This window comes from Schistocerca cancellata, chromosome 5, assembly GCF_023864275.1.
Source record: "Schistocerca cancellata isolate TAMUIC-IGC-003103 chromosome 5, iqSchCanc2.1, whole genome shotgun sequence".
Taxonomy (NCBI): domain Eukaryota; kingdom Metazoa; phylum Arthropoda; class Insecta; order Orthoptera; family Acrididae; genus Schistocerca; species Schistocerca cancellata.
This window is the reverse complement of record NC_064630.1, coordinates 462,955,727-462,975,365: the sequence shown is the minus strand read 5'-3', so window position 1 is coordinate 462,975,365 and position 19,639 is coordinate 462,955,727. Positions and strand designations below refer to the sequence as shown.

General features: G+C 43.4%; 1 protein-coding gene across 1 annotated transcript in view; it reads left to right on the top strand.

The window, feature by feature from the left end:
* Window positions 1–19,263, top strand: part of LOC126187505 (max dimerization protein 1-like) — a 687,089-nt gene extending 667,826 nt beyond the window's left edge. The window contains exons 6-7 of the mRNA XM_049928623.1: window positions 5,797–5,933; window positions 16,547–19,263. Coding sequence (XP_049784580.1) covers window positions 5,797–5,933 — 137 coding nt within the window. The 3' untranslated portion in view covers window positions 16,547–19,263. The remainder of the gene's footprint in view (window positions 1–5,796; window positions 5,934–16,546) is intronic.
* Window positions 19,264–19,639: the final 376 nt, after the last annotated feature.

The following is a 19,639-nucleotide window of genomic DNA, read 5'->3' as shown; positions in this document are numbered from 1 at the left end:
CTCATGCTTAAATTAACATCATCAGTTGTTCAGTAACCCCTCCTCCTCCAGCTCTCTCTCTCTCTCTCTCTCTCTCTCTCTCTCTCTCTCTCTCTCTCTCTCTCTCCCCCTCTCCCACACACACACACACACACGCGTTTGCGTCACTCCCATGCGTAAACGTCACACATAAACCCCCCTCCCCACTTTTTTTTTTACCTTCGTAATTGACGTGCAAAATAATCTGATCTTTGGCTATTATGTAAACCAGCGTTTCTGAAGTTACCTTGAGTTTTTACACCGATGAGCGAAAGGAACTGATACACTTGCGTGATATCGTGTAGGGCCCCCGTGAGCACGCAGAAGTGTCGCAACACCATGTTGCGTGGCCTCAACTAATGTCTGAAGTAGTGCTGCAGGGAACTGACTCCATGAACCTACAGGACTGTTCATAAATCCGCAATAGTACGAGGCGTGGAGATCTCTTCTGAATAACACGTTGCAGGGCATCCCAGATATGTTCAATAATGTTCATGTCTGGTAGTTTGGTGGCCAGCGGAAGTGTTTAAACTCAGGAGAGTGTTTCTGGAGCCACTGTGTAGCAATTCTGGACGTGTGGGGTGTCGCATTGTCCTGCTGGAGTTGTTCCAGTCCGTCGGAATACACAATGGACATGAATCGATACAGGTGATCAGACAGGATGCTTCCGTACATGGCACTTGTCAGAGTCGTATCTAGACCTATCAGGGGTCCCATATCACTCCGACTGCACACTCCCCACATCATTACAGAGCCTCCGCTAGCTTGAAAAGTCCTCTGCTGACGAGCAGCGTCCATGGAGTCATGAGGTTGTCTCCACACCCGCACGTCATCAACAGTCCAAGGCGAGGCGTAAAGCCTTGTGTCGTGCAGTCATCATCAAGGGTACGCGATTGGACCTTCGGCTCCAAAAGCCCACATAGATAATGTTTCTTTGAGTGGTTCGTACGCTGCACTTGTAGTTGGCACAGTATTGAAATTTGCAGCAATTTGCGAAAGGGTTGCTCATCTGTCACGTTGAACGATTCTCTTCAGTCATCGCTGGTCCCGTTCTTACAGGATCTTTTTCCGGCCGCACCAACGTCGGAGATTTGATGTTTTACCGGATTCCTGATATTCACGGTACACTCGTGAAATGGTAGTACGGGAAAATCCAAATTTCATCGCTACCTCGGAGATGCTGTGTCCCATTGCTCGTGCGCTGAGTATAATACCACATTCAAACTTACTTAAATCTTGATAACCTGCCATTGTAAAAGCTGTAACCAATCTTATAACTGTGTCGTAGATAAGCGTTGAAGACCACAGCGCCGTATTCTGCCTGTTTACATATCTCTGTATTTGAATATGCATGCCTTTACCAGTTTCTTTGGCGCTTCAGTGTAGATAAGGAAAATGTGTTAAATATGGAGTAAATGCAGGGACCGACGGATTCTATCCAGAAATTAAGATGGCTGAAACAAAGTGGGTTAACACAGAGTTTCACAAATCACCATAATACCTTGTATTGTATTCGATATGAAGTGAATGTTGCCACGGCGAACCTAGCTACGCTACATATCAAGCGGTTACCACAGCCATATTTTTCGTACTCCATTCGTTTGCTACGCGTTGCAATCTAAAGTAGAACAAGTCTACACTACAGATCAGCCTGTAAGAACAAACAAAATTTGGGAGAACTTTGGCCGGAGCCCACACTTAAGCTTGTTACACCAGGAAGAACAAGACATCAAATTCAATATATTCAGTTGTCAGTTTCAACGTGTGCTACAATACTCCATTGTTACATGAAAATAAAAATTGTTTCAATGCAAAGCTTTATAATAAAATCAGTATTCTGCCTTTTGTAGCGTTTGCACTACACTAATGTGCATTTCGAAGTCACAGCATCAGGGCTTCAATTGTTAGGTTTCAAAGATAAAACTGCTTACATTGAACTTCTGGGAATTGTTCATTGTGATGTCATTTACTAAACAAATGACCAAAATTCACAGGCGTTTCTAGCATGTTGCCATCGTAGTGAAGGAAGATCCTTACAAACAATTGAAGACCTAATGATGGTGTGACCTCGAAAAGTACATTGGAGTAGTTTAAGAACTTTCACTGTGACTACAACGAAAAAAATATGTATTATTTTCGACAATTGTGACAGTAATATGAATACTACGGGTGGAAACAGTCAAGGCTACGTTCACAGTTGGACCAACAACGGTCGTCAGACGCCGTCGCAAGAAGTAGCACGATAACATCGGCCGACAGCTTAGACAGTGTGCCCGATATCGTTCATCAGTTTCTGTCGGGGTATGTATGGAGTAGGTCAGATTTTAATCTCCTAGGGTGGGATGTATACCACGACGCCTGTGTGCTTGGGGAAGAGTGCTGCATTGCGGCTTTTGCTATTAGAAAGTCACCAAATACTATACTAGTCTCAAAAAGAGCGTCACTAGTACTGCACACTTCCCCAGTTATTCCAATAACCAGACATTATTACGAACATCCGAGATGAAGAGAGAAACGTTCTATTATGAATTCTCGAGAATCGTGGGGACATTGAAAAGCAAGAGCACAAACACTCCGCTTTGCTGTATTTATTTGTAGTTGTGGAAACGCACATCAGTTAACATTCAATGACTTGTCAGTCAGCGCACGTATGAAAGACAGGTATAAAGTTTAGAATAAGATGCTCCGATTACCTAAAGCACTGAAAAGTGGAAACACATACCACATTGCAAACCACTTCATACAACAGAATCAACTCCCTTCTGACCTAAAAACGCCAATAAGCAGTAATAATAATTTGTAGAAATTTACAACCCATCTACGACAGCCCAAAAAAGACCTCCTACAGTAACTACCAAAATAAGATATGCCACCCTTCTCACTACATAAGATTATTTTTTTGAGGTTATCATTTATACATAATTTTTCCGATTAAGCTTCTACCTACTTCTGGTTACCAATAAACCAGCGATTTCAGTCCATAGATCCCGAACTAATCCCAGCCCATATTCCGTGTGAGAGAACGTCTGTCGACTTCTTTCAACTGATTTGAATTTCGCCGATTATCATCCGAAGTCTGTACACTCGGACAATGCGATCGGCTTCAGTGTGACCGCGCACGTTCAAAATGGTTCAAATGGCTCTGAGCACTATGGGACTTTACATCTGTGGTCATCAGTCCCCTAGAACTTAGAACTAATTAAACCTAACTAACCTAAGGACATCACACACATCCATGCCCGAGGCAGGATTCGAACCTGCGACCGTAGCAGTCGCGCAGTTCCGGACTGAGCGCCTAGAACCGCTAGACCACCGCGGCCGGCTACCGCGCACGTAGTGGAGTACTGATCTGAAAAGATCGGTCGTCTTCGACTGATGTCTGTCGTCGGTGGAATCACCAATATCAGAGCCACTGTGACCGCAGCCACAGACAAAGATGTTATTGTGCCGCTGCCGAATACACTTTCGTGCTGACAACATGAGTATCACGCTATTACTCAGTTGTTATGCGTATCTTCGGGACAGCGAAGAGGGGCAAAATAAATCTGCTGACATCGCGTTCTTCGTGCGTATTACAGCAGTTTCACAGCAAAACATGTTTTTTGACGGAATAATATAGAGCAGCTCTGCCCTACATGCCAAAGAAAGGTGTAACCGTAGTGGCCGCCATGGTTTTGATTTGTTTTGGCGCACCATGACGGGTCAGCTTCCACCAGCCGTCGAGCGACCCTGCCCCAGAAATAGATCTCCTTGGGCCCGCATTACACAACTAACCTGCGTAACTACGGCTGCCGTGAGCCAGGTGCACGGATGCGCACGCGAAAACTGCCCGCCTTTTCAGCCGACACCCTTCCCCACTTGCCGAAGGAACATACAAACATTTTCTCTCATGCACGTTCCCTCTAACTTTCTCATGGCGACCATTTTTGTTCGGAAAGCAACTGAACCCCAACATCCCTCCATGAAAAATCGGTATCTGTACTTCGAAAATCAATGTAAAGCACATTTTCTCGTTCCGTAAGCCTAAAAAGGCATGGGAAATAGACGGAAATTCTGCCGAATTACTGAGATTATTGGGAGAAAATACCATGACAAATTTATTCCGTGAGGTATGCAAGATATGAGACATAAAAAAAGTACCAATGAACTGGTATGCCGTACTGGTCACTTGTATAAGAAAAAATCAGAACTGCAGATTTTGATAAGTGATACGATAGAACTTTGCTACCAGTTGAAGCGACATAAAACAAATGTTATATTCATACTTTTATGATGTTCAGAAAATGGTTAAAATAATGTTTTAAGAAGTCCAAATTTCAAAAACATACCTAGAAAGGTCACAGTACTGGAGCCCTTTTTACAAATCAAACACTGTGTGTGAATATTTCCAAATCATCAGTTTATTAATTCAGGTTTGGAAAATACTGACACGAATTACTTTCAGAAGAATGGAAAGATTAAAAGAAGCCGATTTCAGGGGAGAATAGTTTGTGTTTGAGAAAAATGTAAGAATATGTGAAGCAATACTGGTACTACTTCCTATCGTAGAAGACTGACTCTGAAAGGCAAATCTATGTTCATAGTATTTATAGATTTAGAGAAAGGTTATGACAGTGTTCATCGAAATCAACCCTTTACAATTTCTGAAGGTAGTGAGGATAAAATATAGGGACCAAAAGATGATTTAAAATTTGTACAGAAACAGATCTCCGTTACAGGCATCGAAGGACTTGAAATGAAAGCAGTAGTTGAGAAAGGAGTGAGACAAGTTTGTAGTTTCTCCCCAGTGTTATTCCTTTTGTATACTGAGTAAGTAGTAAAGGGAATCAAGGAGACATTTGGAAAGGGGAAGAACATTCAGAGTTTCCTGATATATGTATAAATGAAAAAAACATTGTCTTCCATAATACAACATTTACCCTATTTTATGCTGAGAATTTTATCAAAGACAAAGTCCTCTTTATTCTCATCAGTGAACTATGGGTACAATATGTGAATCTCCCATTGCTATATTAGGAAACCTCTTGGAAAATGTGGATTACCATTTCTGGTGCTACTTTTGTATTTACTCGTTAACTGTCTTATGGTTTTTAGTTGGTTTTTGGCCAAAGATAAGATTTACAGTTACAGTGATATTCTCTCTCTCTCTCACGTGTGTGTGTGTGTGTGTGTGTGTGTGTGTGTGTGTGTGTGTGTGTGTGTGTGTGTGTGTGTGTGTGTGTGTGTGTGTGTTGTGCTCTCTCTCTCTCTCTCTCTCTTTTTAATAATCATTTCAGCCATATTCATCTGACTGCCTTATCAAGGGCAATAATCAACCAGTAAAAGAAATTGTTTGAAAATCTAGTTGACTGTATACATTTCAATAAGAGACAGTGCAGTGTATCACCCTGCCTATATCTGTTAGATAAAAGGCAGTGAATTATATATATACAAATAGGCGAATAAAAAACAAAACTAAAAACTTCACTTTTAAATATTTGCATGTAGTTTTAACTAAATACCTAGGCCAAAGATACAGTTTCTGTCCCTGTTGGGATAATCTTGAATTTTTTTTTTTTAGATGTAATACATACGAATAAAAGTGAGATGTCGCTATGATGTTACCATCATTATAACAACACAGATCATGATGAATTTAAAAATATGTGCCAAAAAGTTTGCAATTGTTTTCTGTGTGCATCTTGATCTGACTCCTTCCTCATTTGTACTCAAGGTTCATTTACTTAATAGAAAAGAAATTATATGACTTTTGTCTAACTATGATTTGTAATATTCCAGATGAAGTTGACGTGATCGGTTACACGAGCAACCAGAGCGACACTGATGACCATAGCAGTGTGCAGTCCACCTCCAGTGATAGCGGGGTCGCCATGTCCACCAGTCGCCTCACCCTCTCTGAGATGGAAATCATCTAGGTCAGTGTGCTGTGTCACAATTTAAATTGATTTTTGATGCAGAAGATGTAGACACAAGAGTGGCTTCTCGTCCTCTGGGTGTACCTTTTGTTTTGCTTGCCCAATAATCTATATTTTGAACTGTACCTTTCTTCCAGATTTAGGCATATAACCCGGCTTGTTCTTGAAAACAAGTTTTACATTCATTTACCACAGTATATTTAGCCTGTATTCAAGGAGTGTCAAAAAATTGTGGACACACAGTTCCGACGCAGGTTAGTGCCATTAGAAAAAAAGAATGAAAAAAACCTGTTTGGATATGGTTTTGTTTTGTGCTGTTACTGAAGAACATTTTATTTGAAGTTATTTATTAAAGCCTATCCACTTGAGAAAGTTTTCAGTGCCCCAGAAAGGTGGCCAGGAAGTAAGAGTAATTCACACAGTTTATGTATAATTGCACTGCAGCATATTTTACTCCCATTGTTTCAGTTGCGCTGCCTAACGCCTACCGTAGAAATAAATACTAGAGTAATAATAGATCATGGTTGGAAGTATAAAAAAAGAAGGGTGCACAACCATGCACTACCAAATGAAAAGGTGGTTCAGTAGAAGAAGACCAGTCCCATGTCTTCAATGCGCATCTACACTTACACGACAAAAGTCATGTGATAGCAGTATGCACATATACAGATGGCAGTAGTATCACATACTCAAAGTATAAAAGGGCAGTGCATTGACAGAGTCGTCATTTGTACTTGGGTGATTCATGTGAGAAGGTTTCCGACATGATTATGGCTGCCCGACAGACTGGTAGGTGGAGCTAGATGCATGGCACGTTCAGTTTTGGAAATCAACATTGAATTCTATGTTGTGAAATCCAGTGTCAAGACTGTGCTGAGAATACTAAATTTTAGATATTACTTCTTACCATGGACAGTGTAATAGCTGATGACCTCCACTTAACAACGAAGAGTAGCAACCATTGTGTAGAGTTCTTGGTGCTAAGAGACAAGTAACACTGTGTGAAATAACCACAGAAATCAATGTGAGGCTTTTGTCAAATGTATTTGTTAGGGCAGTGCAGTTGTGTTTGGCTACAAGGAGACCAATTAGAGCCATTCATGGACATCATGTTCCCATACAACACTGGAATTTTTATGGATGTCACCAGGCCACAGTTGTTTGCAATTGGCCACCCAGGTTACCCATCATGAATCCCATTGAAGCTTTATGGGACATGATTAAGAGATTGGTTTGTGCACAAAATCATGCACAGGCCATACTTTCACAATTCTTGACAGCTATAGAGGCAGCATGGCTCAGTATTTCTGCAGGGGACTTCCAATGTCTTGTTAAGTCCATGCCATGTTGAGTAGCTGCACTATGCCGGGCAAAAGGAGTTCCGACATATTACGAGTTATCCCATGACTTTTGTCTCCTCAGTGTATTTTCAAGCCATTGAATTCTTATTGATGGGCACTACCAGAACTTTTAGTTGATGCGAAGAGGTGCAAAGAATTTTATCAGCATGTCATAGAAAATGTGAACCCATTGCCTTCTGTTTTGAAGTGTATGAAGAATTCTTGTGGTTGATGACTCAGTGATTCCATGTTTGTGTGTAAGTAAGAGAATATTTAAGACTTTTTCACTATGTCATTAAATCAGGGTGGTCAACCTTTTTTAACTATGACCATTTTTGTACCTCTGTTAGTAGCAAAATTGTTCAACCACCCACTGGTTTCTCACTAATGGTGATTCATAAACCAGGAAAGTAACTTTGCTTTATGAAATTCATAAAGCAGAGTACAGCAGGTTAAAGTGTATAATAATAATCACATACCAAACACTTTGTCAAAATTTTATGAAAATCTAATGAAAATGTTTTTAAAGTCCATACTGCCAGCTGCCCACTGTGAAAACTGAAAAGTCCACTAGTGGATGGTAGGGACCAGGTTCACTACCACTGATTAAATCATAGAAAATATTCTAAGCTGGGTATTCAATCAAATAATGTGAATGTTAGTTTTCTTTTGATGGCTATATTTCTTTTGTCATAATCTGTATAGTAAGCTAGTGTCAGTTCAGTACTTCACTGTTAATAACCTCAATAACCTCATGGCTGCTATAGCAACACATTGTTTTAGTCCAATCTTTACATTTTTTGTACATAATTACCTTCTTGTACTTTTTATTTTAAGACACTGTAGTGATGTGCAGTGATCTTGCACTCCTCAGCACCAGTGTGTTGTGCTAAATTGCCTTTTTACTTACACTTTATTCACTCAAAGATTCCTTACTATTTGCTTTTCTTATCTTATGATATCCCTAAAATCGGGGGAAAAAATTAGTCGGAGAAGCGAAATACACTAAAAAAATGCACCATGAAGGAGTTAATGCAAAATCGTAAACTTTGATGGCTGTTTGATGAATGTGTGAAGTTCCAGCACAGTTGCACCACACAGCTGGAAAGAATAGTAAACAGGTGGCATGTTGGTACCAGGGCATAAACCCTTCACAAATTTCATTCCTTGTACTCAGCTGGACAGTAACTATGCCTTGCAGACAGACACATGAACAAAATACACAGTAGTTAGCATTTGAGGGACGGGGTGTAGTTCCACTCAAACAAGCCAGTTGGAATAATCAGCTTATCGCTTGACATTTGAACATAAACAATGCTACTATTTGACAATTTTGGCAGAAATGTACTAACTATGACCGAATACAGCATCAAGAAGGAAGTGATTGACCTAGAGAGATGACAGAATGCGAGGACAGGCAATTGTCAGAGGGGAACTCAGAGCCCTGGATTCATCATTATCATTAATTCAAAGTGCAACTGGTGCTCCAGTGACCACATAGCCAGCTCACAGAAAGGGGGCTGAGCCCACAACACCCCTTCCACCAACTGCCGTTGACCTCTGTACACTAACAGTCCCATTGAGTGGTTTCGAACATATTAGGCCTGGAATCACATTGACTAGAGTAGTCTTTAGTGATGAGTCTCACATCGAATTGACCCCCCTGCGGGTCCGGGGATTAGAATAGGCCCGAGGTATTCCTGCCTGTCGTAAGAGGCGACTACAAGGAGTCCATCCCCCTCACGGGGGTAGTTAGCGCCTGCGTCCGGAGACGGATGGTTCCACGACCTATAATTGTGGTCTTTTTGGTTTTTCACTTCTCGTTTCTTCCTTCCTTTTGTTGGTTCCTTTCTTTGCTCTTCTCCACCTCACTGTCTTCCTTACTCTTTCCCTTGACTTCTCCTTGCCTTCTCATTGCCTTCTTCTCCTTGCCTTCTCATTGCCTTCTTCTCCTTGCCTTCTCATTGCCTTCTGTCTCTTTGCCTTCTCATTGCCTTCTTCTCCTTGCCTTCTCATTGCCTTCTTCTCCTTGCCTTCTCATTGCCTTCTTCTCCTTGCCTTCTCTGGTCTCCGCCTCGGCGTTTGAGACAGTCTGTCCTCTTTCTCCCTCTCTCTCTTCTTTTTCCTCTTCTTCCTTCCTCCCTGTGCGTGCCTGAAGGCCGACCCACGCGTTCGCACGCGTAGCCGGTGACGGGGTAACGCGTAATTCCCCGGCCTGGGTAGACATGTAAGGCACGCGCGTACCCCCTGGTAAAGGCCAGGCCCGGGGAGGGGTGATTGCCTGAGCTGATACCTTCTGACCATGCTGATTGGTCCCTCCGTCTGTTTCTTGGGAGGTGTGACCTGAGGTGTAAACATTCACCTAAGGCGGGAGTGCCCTCTGAGAGGGTCCCCACAAGGAAGGAGCGCGCCGTCGGAGACGCTGGCAATCATGGGGGATTCCTCCGCAATGGATTCTACTCCATCTCTCTCGACTTCTGCCCAAAAACGGAAACGTGACCAGCCACCAGTGACAAAAGTACTACCGCCTGCCCCACAGTTCCTCGTCGTTTCTCGATCTGAGGACGGAAAGGATTTTTCCTCTGTCAACCCTTTCGTTATCCAGAAGGGCGTAGATGCCATAGCCGGATCTGTCAAATCTTGTACCAGGTTGCGTAACGGTACCTTATTACTAGAAACTGAGAGTGCCTTTCAGGCACAAAAACTACTTCGGGCCACACTCCTGTACACGTTCCCTGTCCGGGTGGAGGCCCACCGAACTTTGAATTCGTCTCGTGGTGTAGTCTATACTAGCTCCCTCGACGGATTGACTGACGAGGAGATTCAATCTTTCCTCGCTGAGCAGGGCGTGACAGCTGTCCATAGGGTCATGAAAAAGGTCAACAATGACCTTGTACCGACCCGGACACTTTTCTTGACCTTCGATAGTGTTAAGCTGCCATCGCGCATCAAGGCGGGCTACGAGGTTATTTCTGTTCGCCCCTATGTCCCGACACCTACGCGCTGCTACCAGTGTCAGCGTTTCAATCACACTCGACAGTCTTGTTCCAATGCGGCTAAATGTGTCACTTGTGGCAAGGATGCCCATGAGGGTGACTGTCCACCTCCGTCTCCTCGTTGTGTGAACTGTCAGGGTGACCATGCCGCATCCTCCCGCGACTGTCCTGTCTATAAGGAAGAACGCTGTATCCAAGAAATTCGGGTCAAAGAGAAAGTGTCCACCTCGGCTGCTCGCAAGCTATTGTCTAGTAGGAAGCCCGCGCTGCTCCCAGCGGGGAAATACAGTACTGTCCTCGCCTCTCCTCGGACTACCAGGGAGGTAGCAACCCAGACATGCGATCTGACCTTCAGCACCACGGTCGTCCGTTCGGCCAGTGCTAAGATCGCGCGGTCGACGTCTCCTCTTCCTCCCATCACCCCTTCATCAGCTTCTGCTAAGACGAAGACCCCAAAGTCAGATGCACGGGCATTCAAGAAGGAACCATCCCGTGCAGACTTCCTACGTACCTCGACCTCCCAGCCTTCGACCGGTACTTCCACCAAACGTCCTTCCAAAAAGGCTCATAGGAAGCACAGTTCTCCTTCTCCGCCACAGCGCATTTCTTCTCCTGCGCCACCCAGCGGTTGCCGCCCCAGGCCGTCATCCGTTTCGCCTGGCCGCACCGCTGGTAGTCGTACATCTGGCCGTTCACCGGCGGAGGAAGCTCCCCCTCCCGGCCATCCTCCCGAGATGGCCGATGAACCTATAGACCCAATGGACGATGACTGTCCGCCTACTGATAGCGGCGGCAGAGCTCGCTCGAAGCCAGGCCCTCAGCGGCCTTCGAGGTGACCCCTTCTTTCATCTTCCTTTTCTTACGATGGCACTTATTCACTGGAATATTCGCAGCATTCGCTCCAACCGAGAGGACTTGAAGTTGCTGCTCCGCTTGCATCGTCCGCTCGTCGTAGCCCTCCAGGAAACGAAGCTACGCCCATGCGATCAAATTGCCTTGGCACACTACACCTCTGTGCATTTTGCCCTACCCCCTATGGTAGGTATCCCAGCTCATGGAGGTGTTATGTTGCTGGTCCGGGATGATATTTACTACGATCCCATCATGTTGCACACCGGCCTGCAGGCAGTTGCCATCCACATTACTCTCCCCACTTTTACGTTTTCCTTTTGTACCGTTTACACTCCATCGTCATCTGCCGTTACCAGGGCAGACATGATGCAACTTGTTGCTCAGCTACCTGCACCATTTTTGTTAACTGGAGACTTCAATGCCCACCATCCCCTTTGGGGCTCTCCAGCATCCTGCCCGAGGGGCTCCTTGTTAGCAGACCTTTTCAACCAGCTCAATCTTGTCTGCCTCAATACTGGCGCCCCTACTTTTCTTTCGGACACATCTCACACCTATTCCCATTTAGACCTCTCTATATGTACTCCCCAACTTGCACGCCGGTTTGAGTGGTATGCACTTTCTGATACATATTCGAGCGACCACTTCCCGTGTGTTATCCATCTCCTGCAGCATACCCCCTCTCCGTGCTCCTCTAGTTGGACCATCTCCAAGGCAGACTGGGGGCTCTTCTCTTCCAGGGCGACCTTTCAGGATCAAACGTTCTCAAGCTGCGATCGTCAGGTCGCACACCTCACGGAAGTCATTCTCGCTGCTGCTGAATATTCCATCCCTCACCCTACTTCTTCTCCACGTCGCGTACCGGTCCCCTGGTGGACCGCAGCATGTAGAGACGCTTTACGTGCTCGTCGACGTGCTTTACGCACATTTAAACGCCACCCTACAGTGGCGAATGGTATCAATTACAAACGATTACGTGCTCAGTGTCGTCGTATTATCAAAGAAAGCAAGGAAGCCAGCTGGGCTGCTTTCACAAGCACCTTCAACAGTTTTACTCCTTCTTCTGTTGTCTGGGGTAGCCTGCGCCGGCTATCTGGCACTAAGGTCCACTCCCCAGTTTCTGGCTTGAAGGTCGCGAATGACGTCCTTGTGGCCCCTGAGGCTGTCTCCAATGCCTTCGGCCGCTTTTTCGCAGAGGTTTCTAGCTCCGCTCATTACCACCCTGCATTCCACCCCCGCAAACAGGCAGAGGAGGCTAGGCCACCTAACTTCCGCTCCTCGAATTGTGAAAGTTATAATGCCCCATTCACCATGCGGGAACTCGAAAACGCACTTGGCCGATCACGGTCCTCCGCTCCAGGGCCTGATTCTATTCATATTCAGATGCTGAAGAACCTTTCTCCTGCGGGTAAAGGTTTTCTTCTTCGTACATACAATCGCATCTGGATTGAGGGACATGTTCCCGCATGCTGGCGCGAGTCTATTGTTGTCCCGATTCCTAAGCCGGGGAAGGACAAGCACTTGCCTTCCAGTTATCGACCTATCTCGCTTACCAGCTGTGTCTGTAAAGTGATGGAGCGAATGGTTAACTCTCGATTGGTTTGGCTGCTCGAGTCTCGACGCCTACTTACCAATGTACAATGTGGATTTCGTAAGCGCCGCTCTGCTGTTGACCATCTGGTTACCTTGTCGACCTTCATTATGAATAACTTCTTGCGGAAGCGCCCGACCGCGGCTGTGTTCTTTGATTTGGAGAAGGCTTACGACACCTGTTGGAGGGCGGGCATTCTCCGCACCATGCATACATGGGGCCTTCGCGGTCGCCTCCCTCTTTTTATTCGTTCCTTTTTAATGGATCGACAGTTCAGGGTACGTGTGGGTTCTGTCCTGTCCGACACCTTTCGCCAGGAGAATGGGGTGCCACAGGGCTCAGTTTTGAGCGTCGCTCTCTTCGCCATCGCGATCAATCCAATAACGGATTGCCTCCCAGCTGATGTATCAGGCTCCCTTTTTGTGGACGATTTTACCATCGATTGCAGCGCGCAGTGTACACGTGTCCTGGAGCGCTGTCTTCAGCGTTCTCTTGACCGTCTTTACTCCTGGAGTGTCGCCAATGGCTTCAGTTTTTCTGCCGAGAAGACGGTCTGTATTAACTTCTGGCGCTACAAAGAGTTTCTGCCACCGTCCTTACGACTCGGTCCCGTTGCTCTCCCAATCGTGGAGACAACCAAATTTTTAGGCCTTACATTTGACAGGAAACTTAGCTGGTCTCCACATGTGTCATATTTGGCGGCCCGTTGTACCCGTTCTTTAAATGTCCTCCGTGTTCTCAGTGGTATGTCGTGGGGAGCGGATCGAACCGTCCTACTTCGTCTATATCGGTCGATCGTCCGCTCCAAGCTGAATTATGGGAGCTTCGTCTACTCCTCTGCACGGCCATCCATCTTACGCCGCCTCAACTCCATACAACATCGGGGTTTACGACTTGCGATTGGAGCATTTTATGCTAGTCCCGTAGAGAGTCTTCATGCTGACGCTGGCGAATTGTCACTCACCTACCGGCGCGATATACTGCTTTGTTGGTATGCCTGTCGGCTACTGTCAATGTCCGACCATCTGTCTTATCGTTCCTTTTTTGACGACTCTCTCGACCGTCAATACGGGTTGTATGTCTCTGCCCTGCTACCCCCTGGAGTTCGCTTTCCTCGCCTCCTTCAACACCTTAATTTTTCACTCCCTGCAACCTTTCGAGTGGGCGAGAGCCACACGCCTCCTTGGCTCCAGGCTCAGGTCCGCGTTCACCTTGGCCTCAGCTCGCTCCCAAAAGAGGTTACCCCCAGTTCGGTCTACCACTCCCGTTTTTTGGAACTTCGTTCGAAGTTCATCAACATGTCTTTCATTTATACAGATGGCTCTAAGACCAATGACGGGGTCGGGTGTTCCTTTATTGTCGGGGCACAAAGTTTCAAATACCGGGTCCATGGCCATTGTTCGGTCTTCACAGCTGAGTTCTTTGCCCTCTACCAGGCTGTTCTTTACATCTGCCGCCACTGACATTCTGCTTATGTCTTCTGCTCCGACTCCCTGAGCGCCATCCAGAGCCTCAGTGATCCGTACCCGGTTCACCCTTTTGTACACCGGATCCAATGCTCTCTTCAGCAGCTGGTGGACGTCGGTTCTCCGGTTAGCTTTATGTGGGTTCCTGGCCATGTCGGTATCCCTGGGAACGAAGCTGCAGATGCCGCGGCCAAGGCTGCGGTCCTCCAGCCTCGGACAGCTTCTTGTTGTCCCTTCGTCCGATTTTAGCAGGGTCATTTGTCGGCGCATTGTGTCGCTGTGGCATGCCGATTGGGCTGCACTTACAGACAACAAGCTTCGGGCCTTAAAATCTCTTCCCGTGGCTTGGACGTCCTCCTCACACCCTTCTCGGCGGGAGGAGGTAGTTTTGGCCCGGTTAAGAATTGGACACTGCCGGTTCAGCCATCGCCATCTGCTGACGGCTGCGCCAGCGCCGTTCTGCCCATGTGGGCACTTGCTGACGGTTCGACACATTTTAATGTCCTGTCCAGATTTTAACGCACTGCGTCTAGATCTTAACCTGCCAAGTACTTTTGATGCCATTTTAGCAGATGACCCACGAGCAGTTGCTCGTGTTCTTCGTTTTATCAATTTGACAAACCTCTCTAAGAACATTTGATGATGCTGTTTTTTAATCCTATGCCTGTCAGTCTGTTTTTTGTCGTGTTTTCCCTTTTAGTTGTTGTTGTCAACTTGTGCCTCGCGGTGCATTCTTAGAGTAGTCAGGGCGCTAATGACCATTGAAGTTGTGCGCCCTAAAACTGCAAAAAAAAAAAAAAAAAAAAAAAAAAAAAAAAAAAAAAAAAAAAAAAAAAAAAAAAAACCACATCGAATTGAGCCCTGATGACCAGCTAAGACATGTCTGGAGATGCACCAGACAGCAGTAGGATACCAACCTGAATGTCGCCTGCCACATGGTATGATGACCAGGAGTGATGGTCTGGGGTGCCATTTCATTTTGTAGCAGGACCCCTGTGGTAGTCGGCCACAGCACCCTTACAGCACAGGGGTACATAGATGATATGCTATGCTCCTTCTTATTGCCCTTCCTGACAACCCATCGTAGGCTTACATTTCACCAAGGTAATGCTGGCCCATGTCTTCGTAGTTGTCAAACCCTGTGTTGGTCAGCAAGGTTGCTAGATCTTTATCCAGTTGAGAATATTCGTACGATTTTGGCCAAGGCCCTCGAACCAGCTCAGGATTTTGACAATTTAATGTGCCAATTGGACAGAATTTGGCACATATGGCATGACATCCCTCAGGAACACATGAAACAACTCTGTCAATCTGTGCCAAGCCAAATAACTGTGCATTAGGGCCAGAGGTGGACCAACACATTATTGATCTGCTCAGTTTGTGGAGCTCTTTCTCTTGACTAAATCGTCTAATTTTTCTGAAATTGTAATCATTTGTTTGTCTACTTGTACATCACATCTACTGATTTCCATCCCATTTGGATAATTCCTTCATGATGCATCCTTTTCTTCACGTGTAGCTGTGAGGTAAATGCTGTTCCAAAGTTTCTTCAACCCAATCACAATTTTTGAAGACTTCAGTTATTTTTGCCAGTCATTAAATAATTTGTGCACTGTTTAGCTAGTCATTTAAGCAGTTCTCTTGATTGCTTAAGTCTTGCAATGCTCCTTTGTTCAGTAGTATCTGTTTTCACAATTTCTCACAGAAGACTCCCAGGCATTTGTTCCCATGAAGTGAGACTGACAGACAAGTTGATAGTTGATTAAAAACTATTCACAATAACTACTTCGTATTGTAAATGAGATTTCCAATGAGGTTTGCTTTTAATATTTTTGATAATGCATATTTATGATTATCATTTACTGCTTTGCATTTATTTCTTATTTTGATTCCGATGGTAGTACTGTTCATAAAGTGAAATTTATTCATAGATACATTATTTGAGCCAATATCTTCATCCTGCATGATCATCATCACATCTTTCTTCTTCTTTTGCTTCTCTTTTTCCTCTATCAACACCCCTTCTGAAAGTATTTTATTGATCATTCTGATCCTCTTGATCTGATGGGATATATTAATGTATCATTCTCTGTAACAGTCCCACCTGAAGGACACTGATCCATATTCTTTATATGTAGGTCCATAAAGTGAGCACTTTTAAAATTTTCACCATCCAAGTTACAGTTAAAATTAGCTCTCGGATAAAATAATTAGCAGAAGGAGTAATACATTCATTAAACACATTGCATTATATGATTAGTAACACAGATTTAATATTTGCAAAAGGAGGGTGACTGAACAGATTGGCCACTGAAATTTAATTAGCCATTGTACATGTGTGTTTTTTTGAGTCACTGCTGTGATGTTGCAGGTGAACGGGGATGAAGCTGGGAGCAGTTGAGGGACAAGACATCAGCCTGCCCAAGATCTGCCGTGCCCTGCCTTCTCCTCGGCCTGCAAACCATGCACCGTCTTAACAGAGCCAGTATATTGCATTTGTATTAGTAACCCACCACACTCATTTCTCCTCTAGTCAACAATGGTAACATCTGTATTATAAAAGAGATTTGGGAAAATAAGCACAATGCATACACTGCATGTGCAGATTTTATTTATGTAAATTGTACATATATTCATTTTAAAGAGAATATTAAAGGCCTTTCTGTATTATTTGCAGGTGTAGATGGTCAGGAATAATTTTTTCTGTCCAGTTTTATTTGGCATTAGCATTTTTGAAAGTGCAGATATGTTTTAACAAATACTAGTGCTGTGCATGGATTAAGAGACTATTTTTTAAAGAAATTTCTCATAAATGACCCTAGCAGGCAGATCTCTGGATGGTCTCCTCTGAACTCTCTTCTGTAGTTTACATCGGTTAAGTATATGTCGTTATATTTCTCCAAAGACAGCCAAGACACTGCCCCGTACTTCGGTTTACTTCTGCCATGCAGTGGTCCGAGAATCACATTGAAAATTAGTATGACTGTGTATCCTGTACATAGGTTAATTGTTTCCTCACAGAGGGGCCAGGGGACAGGGAGAAATGTTATTTTTACTTAAGTGATATGTTGCAAGAAGAGTGTGAGGAGTGGATCTGCAAGTGGAACTGATGCCTGGGCCGATGTGGACCCAGTGATACCCGCCCACACTTGCGTGTGCCAGATCTCTAGAACCAAAATGTTGTCTGTCCCTCTGTTCTCCTTCCTGACAGCCTGGGGAAGAACATGGAAAATATTATTATATTTAAAGATATAAAAAAATATTAAAAACATCAAAACTTTCAAAGAGTACAAATTCTGTATAAGTCCCTCATGATAGTGGGGAACTTTTTATGTTAAAATTTCCATGGACTTGGGTTTCAGCAGATAGTAAAGTAGGGCACAACACTCTTATTTTACTATTTAATGATAAAAGTGGAGAAAGGAGGATAATGTTTACCTGACCAACCTCTTTCTCCACTGACTGAAAAAGAAAACTGCATTAGAGGCCAGCCCTGTGCTATATGCTGAAACGCTTGTGTTCCAGTGGTTAGAACTGAAAGCCTCTTCACGTGTAGCAACGGTGAAACGGAAATGTGCGACTGAGTGAGAGTGACTGCTTGTGTCAGTGCGAAAGAAGGGTATATACCGTGAGGAATGGCTAAAGCTGTGTACAATAAGATTGTGAGTGGACTGAGTGGGATTGTATCCAGGAATCCAATACTACTGTGGTAATAAAGGCAGAATGATCTGAAGGAGTCATTTTAACTACTCTTTGAATTAAAAATTCAATTGTGCAATTAATTAGACACGTGAGATACTGTTATTTCAGTCTTTATAATTATATTATTAATATAAAATATTATTATAATTATTATAAGTAAGAGGTATGCCTGTGATTAATGTTGTCTCTTGTGGAAAAGAATCCTGGATTCTGTCCCCTCTACCCAGTGATCGAGACGACTGAAAATAAGATAGTATTTTAAGCCACCTGAACACTGATGACAGAAAGAGGCTGTAGTTTGTCAGCTGTTTAATGTGTCTGCTTCTCTTAGCTGCAAGGTTATAGAAAACACAAAAAAATACCTAACTACCTTTCTGTTTAAAGAAAAGAGCTTCAAGGATTCTTCACAAAACCAAAAATGAAAAACAAATAAAAAAATACATAGAAGTATATGTTACTGAAAGCACTGTCTGTTTGGTCTCAAGGTATCTATAAAGTGTGATACAACAGGACAAGAAAATTTTTTGTAGATTAATTTTTGTGAAAGTTTTTGTGTAGCAGCAATATGAATTGATACCAGTACTGTGAATATTTGGTATCTCAGCTTAGGTTCAGCCACATCTGTCATGGTTTTGTGTTTGACATCTTTGTTAGAAGCACTGGAAAGAATAGAAAGGCTATCATCTTCATGTTTTGAAGCCACCTTGCTGCTTTTGTGTTATAGATATACCAGACAGACCTACCCTCCAGATATTTCTGTTTCCAGATGCTTTCTGTGGTCAGTTCTGTTATGTTACCCTTCACGTGACCATATTATGAACAGTGACCTAATGCAGAATTGCATGAATGAATTCTTGTAATAGACATTTAGAAAAACATTTTATGTCTATTATTCCAATGATTTTTCTCCCTTTTTATGGCTGTCTGAAGAACTGATTGTACATATTACTTGTAACTATTCATATTGCATCATTGTTTTGTTCTTAATTTTCTTGATTCTACAGAAAATAAAATTTGTGTATTATTGTAATATTTGATGTAGTTCTCTTTTTGGTTCTCCATTTCCCAAAATTTGAAGCAAAACACACATTTGTAGTTAACAGGATGTTGATAGAGCATATATTTCAGTCCATTATGTATCAACACTAAGTGTTGTATCATGCTAAAGCACCCTGTTCCAAGTAGTCCACATTTAGGAGGTCAGTACACAAATAAAATATACTGAAAGTCTTAAAAGAAATTGTTTTTGAATGTGTATCCTCCTTCATTTAAAATTTATAATGAAATGAATTTTCCCTAGTGTTCATAAATGTGCTGCATGAATAACTGTGCTATATCATACCATATGGAAGTTGGTATTGACAATAAAGTACTGATGGCAATCAATTTAACTTTACCTGCATGTACAATAGAGCACAAATGAATCAGACTGATTGGAGTAGTATTGGTCCAGATAACGTTAGCATTATAGACATTTATTACAAATAGTGTTACACAGTACAATGTAATGGATACATATTAATGCTGAAAGTATATTTTAATCTATTTTTAATAGAGTATTCTTTAAAGTATTGCACAAAATGTAATGTAATGTATAGTATATTAAATGTGATTAAGATAATAGCTGAATAAGACATACTGTAAATTAGATCTCATTTATTTGCAGCCAATAAGTGATCAGTTTTGAAATCAATAGCTCAACATTTTGTCTCCCCTCCCACAAGCTTTCTTCGACTGGTTACAGATATATTTTTGGCATATT